This window comes from Halichoerus grypus, chromosome 13 (assembly GCF_964656455.1).
Source record: "Halichoerus grypus chromosome 13, mHalGry1.hap1.1, whole genome shotgun sequence".
Taxonomy (NCBI): Eukaryota; Metazoa; Chordata; class Mammalia; order Carnivora; family Phocidae; genus Halichoerus; species Halichoerus grypus.
In genome coordinates this window covers 85,945,649-85,959,853 of record NC_135724.1, presented here as the reverse complement: position 1 = coordinate 85,959,853, position 14,205 = coordinate 85,945,649, and the positions used below count along the sequence as shown (strand labels likewise).

Here is a 14,205-nt window from a genome sequence, read left to right as displayed (position 1 = left end):
ATGAAAAGTTTTAAATCTACAGAAAAGTTGAAAGCATCCATTGGGTAATGCCCATATACCCACCGCCTAGATTCTAGAATGAACATTTTGATAGGTTTGCTTTATCACTCATCTACTCCTCCTTTTGGGGATCCTTTAATTTAATTATACAATATGTGGGTTGGAGAAAAGCTTATGCACTCAAGGCTGTAATTTCAAATTTAGTAAAGTAAGGGCCAGAAGGCACTTTGCTGTAATTTCACCTTCTTTCTTAATGACAATGACACCTATGGGATTGTCAGGCAGTCTGCACAATGAGCTGGGAAATGTACTAAAAGTAGTTTTCCACACGAAGTCCTTTTTCCTCTGTGAGCAAAACTAGTCCTATCTGAGCCTTTTACCTTTGTAAAAGTTTGGACCGCAATAGCTCCTGACAGGCTTCTTCTTCTTTGGTGATTTCTGGTCCATTGTACAGGATCCTCAACATGGAACAAGCTAACACAGACAGACCTAAAGCCAGGTCTACCAGAAAGGGCAAGCCTCCCGACACATCCTCCGACGACTCCTACAACGCAGAGAGGGGCAAACCACACTGGTCAGTGTGCACAGCCGAGCCCCTGCACCTGGGCTGCACCACGCTGCACTGTCCCTGACCACAGGGGCTCACGGAGCAGCATCACGTGTCACTGCTATCGGACACAAGGACAGTCCCCAACACCATGAGGAGAAAGATGGTGGCACGGGGCAATGACCACAGAGTGAAGTCTCAACACAATTCTGGAGAGAAAAGAGCTGATAAGACTCCGTATTAGAGACAGCACAAATCTCATGCAAGATTCTTTGGATGGATTCCTCTCTGCTGTGCCTATCCTTGTCACCTCCATCCTGTGCTCGAACCAAGATATTGTCAATCCCTTATACTGAATTCATTCAACAAATATCTGAGCGTATCATTCTCGGTGCTTGAGATACAGCAGAGAAAAAAGATTCCTGCCCTCACGGAGCTTTCATTCTAGCAGACACTTTCACTCTAAAGTGTGTTAGTTTGGTTAAACTCAAGCAATCTCCAAGTCTAAAATAGGTTTTACAAATCAGGCAACTGAAGGGGTTAGAAGAACTCCTAATACTTGTTTGTTTGTTTTTTTTAACCCCAGGTGGGAAAAGAATTTACCTAGAATCCAGAGGGAAAGTAACTATTTGGTAACGTTAAAAGGAGTAGATTAAACCCATATACAGCGTGTAACACATGTAATTAAGCAGAGACAGACCTAGACTAGCAAGATGAGCCTTTGAGAATAGAATGAAAATCTGATCCCACTACTCTAAAAACCCAGAATCCCAGTGCTTACTTCTATTAGGTGTTAGAGTCTTCTTCGCCCTATGGAAAGATGCTGGAGGCAGATCACCTCTCCAGGCTTTGAAGACGGAGCCCCTAGCAATGGATTCTTTCTGTGCTGTTGAATGGATTTTAGGTCACAGCTAGTTTTATTCCAAAAAACTACTACTTGTGATAGTCTACGAATGCCAAATGGAAGAGATGGATGAAACCGCAGCTCATATTCTGCCCTGTTTCCAGGGCAAATATGATGTATGTAACCGAGGCACACAGGAGAAAGTACATTACGCCCACAGCAGTGGTTAGATTCAAGTACCTGAGCGCGAACTGTGCAAGCAAAGCCCCACATAGCTTTATCGGGAGTGTTGTGTTCACGGCCACTTCTCATTTCAAAGGAGAAGGTGACTGTATCTCCTTCCACCTTAAAATTTAAGGGGGGGAAAATACACTTTAAAAACAAGACACATGATTTTCAAGAGAGCAATGAATTTCAGAGATTTACTTTCAAAAGGACCACAGCAATATTTCACTCCTTTTCTCAATCACTTGCTTGACTCAAATTCCATCCCCTCGCATCTAGACACCAACCTTTCAGGTGTCTCTCCTGACCAGGTAGGTCTGGGGACGAGGCATCTGTGAAATGGGCCACGACTGCCCAATAGCAGGATCACAGTAAAGATTAAATCTTGAGCATAATTTCAATAAATTCCTCAGACTTCTATTCTTTCTGCCCTCCCCCTGTCCACTTCACCACCTCACTTGTCCTGGTAGGGCAGGCAAACGGCCCATATCTTGAAGAACACAGAGTGCTGGAAGACCTTGCTCTGTATTGCAGAACCAACACCACGAGTAAGAAACAAAATGTAGGAAATGAAAGAACAATTAAAAGTGTTGTGCTGATGGGGATTTGGATACATCCAGACTATACGCCTAGACGTAACTTGCTGTCTGTGGCTGAATTAAAGAGGATATGTAATGCATTTGAGATCAAGGCTCCAAGACAGACTCTGGAGAGGTTTACAGGTTTTAGTGGGCATTTCAGTTCATACTCATATTCTAGGTAGATATGTTGTAGTTCCAGGGCCCCGATTACAAAGCATGACTGGTATCTCATCAATTTGAGAATGGATCATTAGTATTGCTCCAGAGGCCCAAATTCGTTTTGAAAACACTGACTCCACATTTTTAAACTGCAATGGCCCTGTGGTTCTAGGATACCCATCACAGGAGAGGGCAGAGAAGAAGCAAGCTGGAAGAACTAGCAGGCCTTTTAATGGACAGGGAAGGAAATGCTGTGAGCACTCAGTCCCTGGAGAATGGATCCCAGTTCTGGAGCGGACAGGGGTCTGAGGCCCTACAAGTTAAAGGACGGTCATTCTGAACGAGGTAGTGAGTTTCCAGGCCTGGCAAGACAGCCCCAGCTCAACAAAAGCACCCACGGACAATTTTTCTTTCTGGAATTGGAGTTAATACTCAGGCCCAGAGGGAATGGGAGTTCATTTTTCTTTTCTAGGAAGTGGATCTGACTGGATACCATACCTTCACCAAGTCTTTGGGCCAGCCAGTTCCTAAGACACTACGGCTGCCATATCCCAGTGTGTTGCCTCCATACTCAGCAACCTTCCTACTGTTTGTGTTAGGCCCCGCATATATCACCAACTTCAAAACAGAAAATATACTGTTAGACTGTAAAAGAAAAACAAAAACAACATCTACAAATAAAAAGGCTGCAAAAAAATGTTTGTTTAAAAACATATTTATAACCAGGCACTGGTGTCGTTATTATAGAACTAATATTTCCCTGATTTTTAAGGTACAACTGATACTAGTTTGGGTACAACGACTCTTGCCACGATTTAATTGCCTAGGGAACCTCATGTTAACATAGTTCTACCCAGCTAGTATACATATATATGTTTTAAGTAGTTATTTTAATGCCAAGTAATGACATTTAACTCATTAATAACAGGTACAGTTTGTCCCCTTAAGTCCTCCCCCAAATTAATAAAGTGAGCAAATACAGATGGAAAGATGGTTATATCTAACACAACAAAATAAAGGCAAAAAAAAAGAACACACACATACACAAAAACCAAAAAGTCAATGAATGAGGATTTTTAAAAATGCAACAAATGGAAAATAAGCCATATATCTTTAGAATGTTGCTTAATGGTATAAAAAGAAAATGACACATATTTAGGCCAGAAAGGGGGCTGCAGCTTCTTGGGTCAGTTTTCACATGTCAATACTTTTCTTCAATAAAGATTATTTATTTAAATCCAATTAACCAACTTTCTAATATGCAGGAGAAACATTTAGAGGTCATTTGGCATTCAAATACTTCCACTGGAAGAATGAGGCTCTGGGTTCTGTAAATACCAAATCCTGTCTTCGAACATGCACTCTGACCACCTCTGACTACCCAAGAGAGCTCAGTGTGGATCTAGAAGCTATGCTTCTAACCCTTGACGTGTATCATGGTGTGCTCTCTTACCCTGCTGGACCTTTTGCTGACACCAACCGGGACCACTGGAAAAGTAAATGTTACTCTTATCTGTGGAGTACATCTCCCTGTGCCTCCACACTGAGCACTGATGCCCATTGCTGGCTAGCACACGTCAGAAGATGCACATTACTGGTTTTAAAGGAGAAACAAAATTACACCAACTGATATGCCAATCTCTCTATTTCTATTTTAAACAGTCATAGCACTTTAATGTAGGAAATGGGGGTAGCTGATGACAGGAACTATGAAGAGGGGCAGGCTAATGGCAGGAGATTTATTCTCTGAAAGGCCTACCAAAGACCATTTCCTAAATTCTCTTGCCTCAAGCTAAAGTGAGTTTTGGAGGCAAACCTTAAACTCCTCTGGACACCTGGGAGTTTTCACTATCCTAAAAGATGATGGGAAAGAGGATTCTATAATTTGCTCGGTGATGTGTCTCACCATCTCAGAGTATATACCATTAAGAAGTCCTTTATTTTTCACTTACGAATCTCCCCGGAAGGGATTTAAGATCTTTGCCCTTATACAGTTCACAGAGGAGACAACAGATGGCTAACAATCTACATAAATGTAGTCCTGTATATGTACAAAGCTATGCAATAATCCTTCAACTGTTCTTGTATAAGGTTATGTGTCACAAGTTCATTCACCTTTCCTCCTGAGTTCAACATGGCAGTTTGCAATGCAACAATATAAACAGAAAAAAAATACTACAACCCCTCAAATGTTTCCTTTCACTTAAAACTGTTAAGCCACTAGGTTGGAAACTACTCTTTTTCAAAATCTACGTGGGCCCGGAGGTGCTGACAACAAAGAAAAAATAACTTAAATAAAAATAAAACAGATCCTAGCACATCTGAAACTCTTCTAAAAGGCCACCTTCTCCCAAAGAATACATGAGAAGCCCCAGAATTGGGCAGTAAGAACTTTCTAGATGAAAGGACATCGCCTGTCTACAGGAATTCCAAGCACAGAAGGAAGGCAATAGGTAAGCAGTAAGGAAAATTTCCTCTGACTCAGATCTAAACTTTTTGAAAGCTTACAAAAGTACACTTTCAACATGTCATGAAAATACGGTTCTTAGAACACAGAACTGCTGGTTCTTTAATTCCCCAATCACTACCCTTCAAGGCATATCTTAAAGTTCTCCAAAGAGACATCTGCAGACAGAAATAAGTCAAGAATGGTGACCAGGAGCAAAGAAAAAAAAGAAGCATCTAAGAAATCAGCTTATTGGAGGTGGAGCCAGTACTAAGCCAGTCTTGCTTACTTTGTCATAGTCATATTGCGAAGAGCATCTGCTATCAAATCTAAGGTACAGGCAGCGAGCTCCTGGGATGTGGACAGTTTCTTTAAATTTATAGTTGTCTCTGACAGGGTGGACTGTTTCCACAGTCTTCCCAGCAGCCCATGGAGCAGGAATCTTTAAACCAGTGAGAAAGCCTGGCTCTTCCTTCTCTTCCAGCATCCTAAAACCAGACAAAGAGAACGTGATTTAGCTTAGCAGCAAGGAGAGGAAAAAGGAGATGTACACATAGTAAAATATAAAAGGTTCAGAAATTTTGCTTCACTTTTCCACATCCTTGCGGCTTTTATTTTTTATCCTTGCGGCTTTTAAATGCTAGGTATCAGTGGCGATCAGAAACATTTTAAAAACTCCTGTATTTAAGGCTCTTTTTCTCTTTTTTGTTGTTAGACAATGTATTTGCATTTTTTTCCCCTCTCTTTTCAAGAAGGAAAGCCCAATTCATATCCAGGAAAGTACCTCACCAATTCTCATTTCAAGTTACTCAGGAAAAAAAAAAGATGCTACAAAGGACCCTTAAGATTGGTCACTTTCCAAACCCCACAGGATTAGTATCCTGCCCTATCAAGGTCCCTTTTGTTGTTATCTAAACATCAATTGTTGAAAACTCCATGAATCTATGTGACTAGTTTTTACTGTAATTTTTACTAAAGAAAAGTGCCTTCAAAGTCCTCTTATCTACTGTAATTAAACTCTCAAGGACTTCACAGCCATACAAACTCCTACAACCAACACTTAGCTGTTGTGGAATCAACACTCTTTTTTCAGCTCTGCCCTAGCCAATATGGTGGCCACTTAGTCAAATGTGGCCGTTTAAATTCAATCTGAAATAAATACAATTGAAAATTCAGTTTCTAGATCACATCAGCCACACTGATGGTCATCAGTAACAGCATGTGGCTATGGCGGATGGTACTGGACAACAAAGTTGCAAAGTTTTGTAACTGCACAAAGCTCAGCTGCATAGCACCCTGTTCCAGAGAAACGCAAAAAATCGTTCCTTTCTGATCAGTGTTTTTAAAGACAGCTTTAAGTTTTATCGACATGTACTAAACTACACATATTTAAAGTGTACAACTTGGTAAGTTTGGACATATGTATATACTCAGGAAGTTTCCTCCTTCTTGTAATCCAGGCAATCACTTTTTGCTTTCTATCACTAGAAATTAGTTTGTATCTTCTGGAGTTTCCTATATATGGAATCATACAGTATGTACTTTTGGAGGGGGGGATCTGGCTTCTTTCACTCAGCATAAGGATTCTGAGATTCACCCATGTTGTTGCGTATATCAACTGTTCACTCCCTTTTATTGCGGAGTAGGACTCCATCATACGAATATACTGCAATTCGTTTTTCCATTCACCTGACGATAGACATTTGGGTTGTTTCTTGTCTTGGGCTACTCTAAGGCTGTTATGAGCCTTCATATACAAGTCTTTGTAAGAACCTATGCCTTCTTCTCTCTTGTGTAAATACCCAGAAGTGGAACAGCTAGGTCGTGTGGTAGGTGTATGTTTAACTTTTCAAGAAACCGTCAAACTATTTGCCAAAATCATATTTTACATCTCCATCACTGGTATATGAGAATTTGTCAATCTTTAATCTCTTGATGTGTGGGCAATTTACTCTAACCCGGTCCTATAAATCTACAAAGCAATTCTATAATTATCTGTAAAACGCTGACCCTAGACTCTTTTTCCAGTTACATAATCCTTGCTAAAAATCAGTGTTGTAAAAGGAGAACTAGGCTTTCACCAGAAGAAAACAAGGCAGGGGTTCCTGCAAGGAAGCAGCATCTTTCACCTCTCATCGGGGAACAGCCTGCCCTTCTGGTCTGATGCACCACATGGGGAACAGCCCACCTCGGCAAAAACTGGACACTGGGTTTTAAGCAGCAAAGCCGTCTGAAACACAAAACCATCATCATGTCTTAAAGTGCTTACTGTCAGGTATCTGGATGGTACTAGAGCCAAATTTAGAATTCTCACTTAAGTCATCTTTTTACAATCCTCGTCTGCCCTCCTTCACGAAGAAATGCTTTGCTACTTAGACCACTTAACACCATTTTATTTAATGTCGGAATGGCACATATCCTTTCTGTTAGTCACCAGTAGCTGGCAAGGACTCAGGAAACTGAATATAATGGTAGGATCTCAGTAGCATTGTAGCTTAGCATTTTTACAGCCACCCGGCAATCCACACCTGCTGTAAGACTGCACTAAGTAATTCAGTCAAACAGGTATGTTTTCCCTTAATAATTTAGTTTATTTTTATGACACGATATTTTTCTTCATTCCATTGTTATTTCCCTTGGCTTATGACAGACACGGTTATGTTTACTCGGCCTTCAATAAATGCACGTGGCCGCAGCGTGAAGCGGGCTGGCCGAAGAGCAGCTCACTTTGGCCCAGCGAGGGTCGTACCTGACTGGTGTAGAGCACTAGCTGCACCAGCTGAGGCATCAGGGCGTCGGCCATGGTCAGAGTCTGTAAATTTGGATGCATCAGCGAAGTCAGTAACACTGGAAGAAGGTGACCAAGCATAGTAGCCTTAGTAACTTGTTCCAAGCCTTTTAACCTATAAAAAGTTCAAGAAAACACACAGCTTAAGCAATTCCTAATCACGTGAAGAAGCAACCATCATCTTTCTCCAACAAATTCTCTTAAACTGCATTTCCTTGAACTGCTTGAGCACTTACAGCTATAGCAATTCAGTCCACAAATTTCCCACCTTCTACCGCTGAGGGAGAGGACAGACATCTAGTAATGGGTCTCACCTTCAACCCGTGGTTTTGCTAAAAAAGTTTACACAGTGCATTTCGTAGCACCTCTGAAGCACTTTATAAATGGCTTCTGAAATACAAACGGCTACTCTAGGTAGTTACCACGTGCAAAGTTCCCTGGGGTCTGGCGCCACAGGTGCGGGGTCTCTGATAGGGAAAAAGTAACTGGCTACAACACAGATTTTTAATTTGTTTTTAAAATCACATGACCCCCCTCCGGGTTTTATTGAGATCTAATTGAGATATAAGGCTGTATGAATTTAAGGTGTATAATTATTTAACATATGTATACACTGTAAAATGATTACCCAAAATCACATTCTTAATACCCCAAACCTCTGCTAGAAGAATTAAGATATGTGACTCACCCAAAGAAAGATGTGGGTTATGTAAATTCTCCAAGGCTACTTAGGAAACTGGGATTGGAACGAGAAACAGACCTCCCATCTCTCAGGCTCTCAGACTGTCCCTCCTCCCCAGGACAAATCTGCACCGTGTGCCAGCAGAGGGCTCCACCTGGTGTCTTATCAAGCCCCAGTGCAATGCCTATCTGGGCTATACTGTCCCCAATTCCAACCTGGCCACCTACTCTCTGGGAATGGGCAAGAAACAGGGACACGGGGACAGACAGGCCTATAGAGGAAAAATTACACTGCAGGGTTATTTGGGATCAGTATCTCTAACATTAAAATCATCAATAAGCACAGATGTACAGCACACCACAGCCGAAATTGTAATGGAGAGGACTAAGAAAGAGCTTTATTACTAGGGAAGAGAAGATTACCCTCTATGTAGGTCACTCCTGTATTTGCAGTAAAATTACAGTAAAATCTTAAGACATCACGTCAGCGTCATCTTTTGCATGGCAGTTAATTTTCCGTATTACTAAGTCATCTCTGCCTCTCTAAAGTCCTTATCACAAGGGAACCCAGTGCACAAGGTGCTGAGCCAGATAACTGAAGGAAAGGCCAGTTTGGGAGCGACGATGGTGGCAGACCCGAATGTCAGCGATGAGGCTGTGCACCACAACCTCGCTGCCCCCTTAGACCATGGCTGTTAGCCCAGTCTCACCGAAAAGCACCATTAAAGAGTTCGATCACACTTGGCATTGAAACACTTGCCGTTTCAACCTATTCTCACAAAAATCCCTCTATGTTAAATGAACATGCAATGTTCTAAAAGATTTTGCTTTCATAAGCAAATTCTGCTTCCTGAAGGGCAGCGGGTCACAGCTCACGAGCCAGTTCCTCACCTCTGTTCACGGTCAGCTAGGTCACTATTTATGAGGGCAGTTGTGACCTGCTGCAGCATTTCCAACACTTCATCACATCCAGTCAGGATTTGGGTGGCAAGAGCCAAAATACTGACCTTTAGCTCCTAGGTAGAAAATATCATATTATTATTTTTCAGCTTTGTGATGAGTGTACACTCACAATGACAACATGGAATGGTGTATTTAATGATGCATTTCCAAATTAAACAATGAGGTGGCCAGAATAAGCCCAAAGCAGTAAGTTCCGCTAGGATGGCAAGTAGCAATTTGATCTGGGAGGCTAAGGTCTGGAGTGCTGACAGAAATACGCAGTATTTCACGGGGAGCACACCGAGTCCCTGGGAGAAAAGGCATTTCTCCCATCCCCTCCAGCACAAGAGAGCTCCCGGTGGCCAGACCAGAAACTGTCCAGGTGGAAGATTGCCTTGGGTGGTATGAGGATAGCTAAAGAGAAAAACAGAACAGTAAAAGGCGCATGTATAGGCGGTGAATAAAATGAGACAAAACACAACATTCTGAAACAGTACAAGTGACCTTTTTACTTAATGTTTTAAACCATTACACTTGAAAGCAGGCAAGTTAAAAATTCAGTTAAAGTAGCAGGCAGTTACAGGCTATCAAACATTAAAAATAACTATTAGAGAGTTCATGGGCGTACAAATACTAAATAACGTGTTAAGAAGTACTAGTTAAAATCACAGAAATATTTAGTTTACAATTATTTTCTATTAAAAAAAAAATACGACCAACCTAACCCTTTAGGTGAAAACTGGGTTTTTAATTTTTCCCAGAAATACTGGACAACTCAGCCTCTTCTGCCACGAGTATTTCTCTCCATGGGCTAATGAAGAACTTAAGGAATTTAGCCTTTCAAAGAGAAAACACTGGTTTTCATTACTGGACTTTCCTGGGGCCTTTCTTGGAATTATTAAGATGTTTTTATCATTTAAGAGAAAAGGAATTCTGAACTGACGGGCTAAACCACGGTTTAAGTCCCATGGATACCATCAGCCGCAGCGTGCCGAATGACTGCGGCACAGCGGGGGCATTTCCTGCTCTGACCCTCACAGAGCCTCACAAGGGAGACCTACTGCCCCTTCTCACTGATTAGGAAACTAAGGCAAGAGAAGTTAATCAGTAGTATCAGCAGTTGAAATGATTAATTCATGCACTTTTGCCTGTTTAAAAACTGACTCTATAATAAGATCACCTCATAAACAGGAACTAGCAAGGGTATGGGTCTCACAGTACGCATGTGTAAAGGAGTAAGAAAAGGGCAACTATAATGGCTTTTAGCTTTTTGGCGTCCTCGTTAATTTTTCAGTGTGTTTTAGTCAACATTTTAAAGAAGAATCAAGTTCTTATTGATTTCTCTCATTCTCTCACAAAGAAGAAATTCTGAAGAACAATGCAAATAACAGCCTCCAGCATCTGTCAAAATTATAACATCCACGGCTATAAAAAAATCTTTGGATTGCTATAAATTGCAATGTGGGAACAAATTATTGAGTTTACACAGAAGCTAACTTAAAAATAATTACAGAGGATGAAATGAACCGTAGGTTTAGAAATTATTCGATATAGAGGTTGTGAGAAAATTATCACCTTTTGGAAGTTATTTGAATGGAGAGAATATCACAAAGCAGCCACAATGTCAAAATCATTTCAAATGTTATGCACCCAGATTTATTTTATCTACATATACACATAAATTTCAGATGCGTAGGAGATCACTTGTAAGTGCCAAATTTTATAGTTCTTTTAAAAAGATGAAAATAAACGAGGCACAAAAAGAGTGACAGGAGCACATGGATGACACACTATGAGAGTGTCACAAATACGGTAACCACTGTGCAATGACATAAAAACCTATGAAATGAGTGACCTAATATCACCTCTCACAAAAACATAAGCCACATGGTGAAATCTGACATCGTAATACACAGAGATTTAGCCAGTTAAGCTGTGCTTTACACACTGGGTAGAAAGCATCGTTAGAAGAAAGCTTGGTGTTTACCTGTACCTTCAATGTCTCTCCCTGCAAGGAGTTGTCACTGTCATCATTCTCATCGGGTTTAATCAAAATAGTGTTACTGAGAAGGTGGTTCTGAACTGCCATCAGATAGCGCAGGCAGGAGGATGCAGCCTTTAATACAAATAAGGGCATTTAGATGATCTACACCCTACTGAAAGAAGGGGTCATGTAATCCTCATGTGTTTATAAGATTTGGACAAGGGAAGCAAAAGAGAAAGTACAGAAAACAGACCAGGTTAGTTTCTCAGGTGACTTATTTCCACATGGCTTTTGATACGTCATTTGACACATTTACTGTAACTTTGTGCCTTCTGCTACAGAATTCACACTAATCACACAGATACTTACTTTAATTTGTCCCTCTTATTAATTCTTCTTCCCACCCTCTTCCTCTCTCATGCATCTCCACTAGATAAGAGTCTACCCAAACCCTTAAGAGAATTTCTTGGCTCTTCCCAATCTGTGTAACAGTGATGCTTTAGAAAACAATGCTACATTGAAAATTAACAGGAGGGGAAATCCTATTTTAAACAAAATGAAAACATCCAAACTTAGTCAAACAATTTACTGCATCAAGACATTTAAGCAGGAGGAATAAAGTCTTTAGACAAAGTATTCCAAGTGGATTCGTTCGGTTCTGTATTTCCAGGAGAAACAGTCACCCACTGACTTTCATCAACTAAGGTTGCCTTGGAGAGTGTGTGTGTTACGGTCATGGGTACATACACACCTCAACACGGTAACGTGAAAACAGGGACACATGATATAATTTTGCCTTCATTAAACACATTTTTACTTACAGGCACAGTTGAAAGGAGTTTTTGAAAATCCTCTTTAGAGACAGTTTGGCACTTGGTGATTAAGATACAGGATTCCCGCACAACAATCTTCAGAATGTAGTGTAAAAGTTCATCATTTAGTCTTTAAAATGCAGGAAAAATGTAATAGTAAGATACCGATGGTTTAATAATAAAAGGATAAATTGTATACAATTGGTACGAGATGACAAATAGAAGACACAAAATTAACTGGTTCTGTAAGTAAATCATCTTACTCAGTAATGATGCTAACAACCAGGTGTATTATCTAAATCAAACTTACAGAAACAAAATGGTACCCAAGCACCCAGTCCAAGTATTTTATAAACAGCAAAGAAAACCAACACCTCCTCACCTTCCTAGCTCTCACCACACCCTTACCCTCCCTCATAGCCCAGCGATTTGAATGGCACCCTCCACCAAGATTTTTAAATAAGCTCCAACTCTTATTTCCACTAAGAACCTTTCTGCAGGCCTAAGGTACTCTGGTGATAAAACTGAAAAATGCTATCATCCTTCTTAGGGCAAGTGTGGGATTTATTATCTTTAAATTTATCTGTGATTTTGACTTAACATGCTAATTATCATATCATATTACAGGAGACTAACATTGATCAAATACATTTAAGTGTAAATTAATTACTGGGAAAGAGACAAAGAGAAGGCGAGCAGTCAACAGCATAACTGGCGTCACCTGTAATGCTCATCCTCCTCGCTGCCAAATCGGTTGTTTTGAAGCTGTTCAGCTAAATTGGTTAGAATCACATCCCGCAGCTGGGAGAGGCCGCTGTTTCTCTCTCCTGACACAGAACAAAGCTCCATAAATGACCCTGGTGATTACACTTAGAAAACTGAGGGTATTAAAACAAGTTCTGAAAGGAACAGACTGGTGACAATCTAGGGGCTCCAGGCACATGTACTCACACAAACAGCAGCAGCAAAAACATCACAACCAATCAGACTTTTTAAAACCAGTACATCCTGATCTAAGCGTAATTCACCTCTTCGTACATCATAAAGCGTGATCTCCAATTCCTTAAGTTAATGTTGCTTTTAAATGCAGAGTGTCTTTGACAGGGTGAACTTTGTTGCATTTGTTTAGTCTAACTTTAAAAGTTGGGTTTTGGAGGAAACAAACGGACTTAGAAATCCCCAAGAAGTCATCATCTTTAACGTGCATTAAACATCTACCGTCAGGCACCTTCTACTAAGCGGTGTGGATAGAAAAAGGTTTATAAAGCTTGAAGATACACACAACAGTTTCTGCTCTCGGCCCAGTAGAAGCGTTAGCATATGTGCAGATACATTTTAAGAGGAATGCTAACAGGTATGAAGAAAAGAAATATCTATTATCTTAATAGCCAGTGGTTTCCTTAGGGACAAAAAAAAGGGATGACTGTTCAAGGAGAATTCAAGGATAATTCTCACCTTCCGTTAAGACCAGCTTCAGTAAGTTATTGATTTCGGTTTCACCGGGGTATAAGATATTTAAACCAGAGCTGAAAGGACAGAAAAGTCAAAAAGCTTTTCAACAAATGTTCTAGAAAATCCAAACTCTAAATATTTTAATTTGTATTTGTATTAAAGATGGCAGTGTGATTACATAAAACTCGGAGGGAAGCTTCATCACTAACAAAGTGGCTGAACCTAAATTCACTGTCACGATATAGCCCATTCACCTTTGTGATAAACAGGCACTCCTTCTCGTGTCTACGAGTTACCAAAATAAGATCTTGTCTGAGGCTGGATATGGAACTGGTTAAAGAGAACTGAGCTATAAAAAGTCAATGTAGGGGGCGCCTGGGTGGCTCAGTCGTTAAGCGTCTGCCTTCGGCTCAGGTCATGATCCCAGGATCCTGAGATCGAGTCCCGCATTGGGCTCCCTGCTCGGCGGGAAGCCTGTTTCTCCCTCTCCCTCTCCCCCTGCTTGTGTTCCCTCTCTCGCTGTCTCTCTCTCTGTCAAATAAATAAATTAAAAAAAAAAAAGTCAATGTAGTTGAGCCAGGTATATATCCAGATTGTGACCAAAAGCACATTTGAGAAGTGGAATTCTAAATCTCAGCTTTTCCAAAAGGGCAAGATGAAAAGCACTGCAAGTAGTGTCAGAACTGTTATTTTTTTTTTTTAATGAGGTTTGACATACAATAAAGTCCACATTTTTCAAGTGTA

At 40.6% G+C, this 14,205-nt stretch overlaps 1 protein-coding gene across 7 annotated transcripts in view; it reads right to left on the bottom strand.

Annotated features, from left to right (window-relative positions):
* HECTD4 (HECT domain E3 ubiquitin protein ligase 4) overlaps positions 1 to 14,205 on the bottom strand; it is a 178,521-nt gene that overhangs the window by 75,194 nt on the left and 89,122 nt on the right. For 3 of the 7 annotated variants that reach the window (XM_078060946.1, XM_078060947.1, XM_078060950.1), the window contains exons 14-24: positions 13,465 to 13,535; positions 12,731 to 12,836; positions 12,019 to 12,139; positions 11,201 to 11,329; positions 9,163 to 9,287; positions 7,552 to 7,705; positions 6,932 to 7,032; positions 5,092 to 5,290; positions 2,855 to 3,001; positions 1,632 to 1,736; positions 381 to 544 (exon numbers count right to left, since the gene is read on the bottom strand). In XM_078060946.1, the coding sequence (XP_077917072.1) occupies positions 381 to 544; positions 1,632 to 1,736; positions 2,855 to 3,001; positions 5,092 to 5,290; positions 6,932 to 7,032; positions 7,552 to 7,705; positions 9,163 to 9,287; positions 11,201 to 11,329; positions 12,019 to 12,139; positions 12,731 to 12,836; positions 13,465 to 13,535 (1,422 nt within the window). The remainder of the gene's footprint in view (positions 1 to 380; positions 545 to 1,631; positions 1,737 to 2,854; positions 3,002 to 5,091; positions 5,291 to 6,931; positions 7,033 to 7,551; positions 7,706 to 9,162; positions 9,288 to 11,200; positions 11,330 to 12,018; positions 12,140 to 12,730; positions 12,837 to 13,464; positions 13,536 to 14,205) is intronic. The other 4 variants (XM_078060949.1, XM_078060951.1, XM_078060948.1 and 1 more) reach the window with 3 other exon arrangements.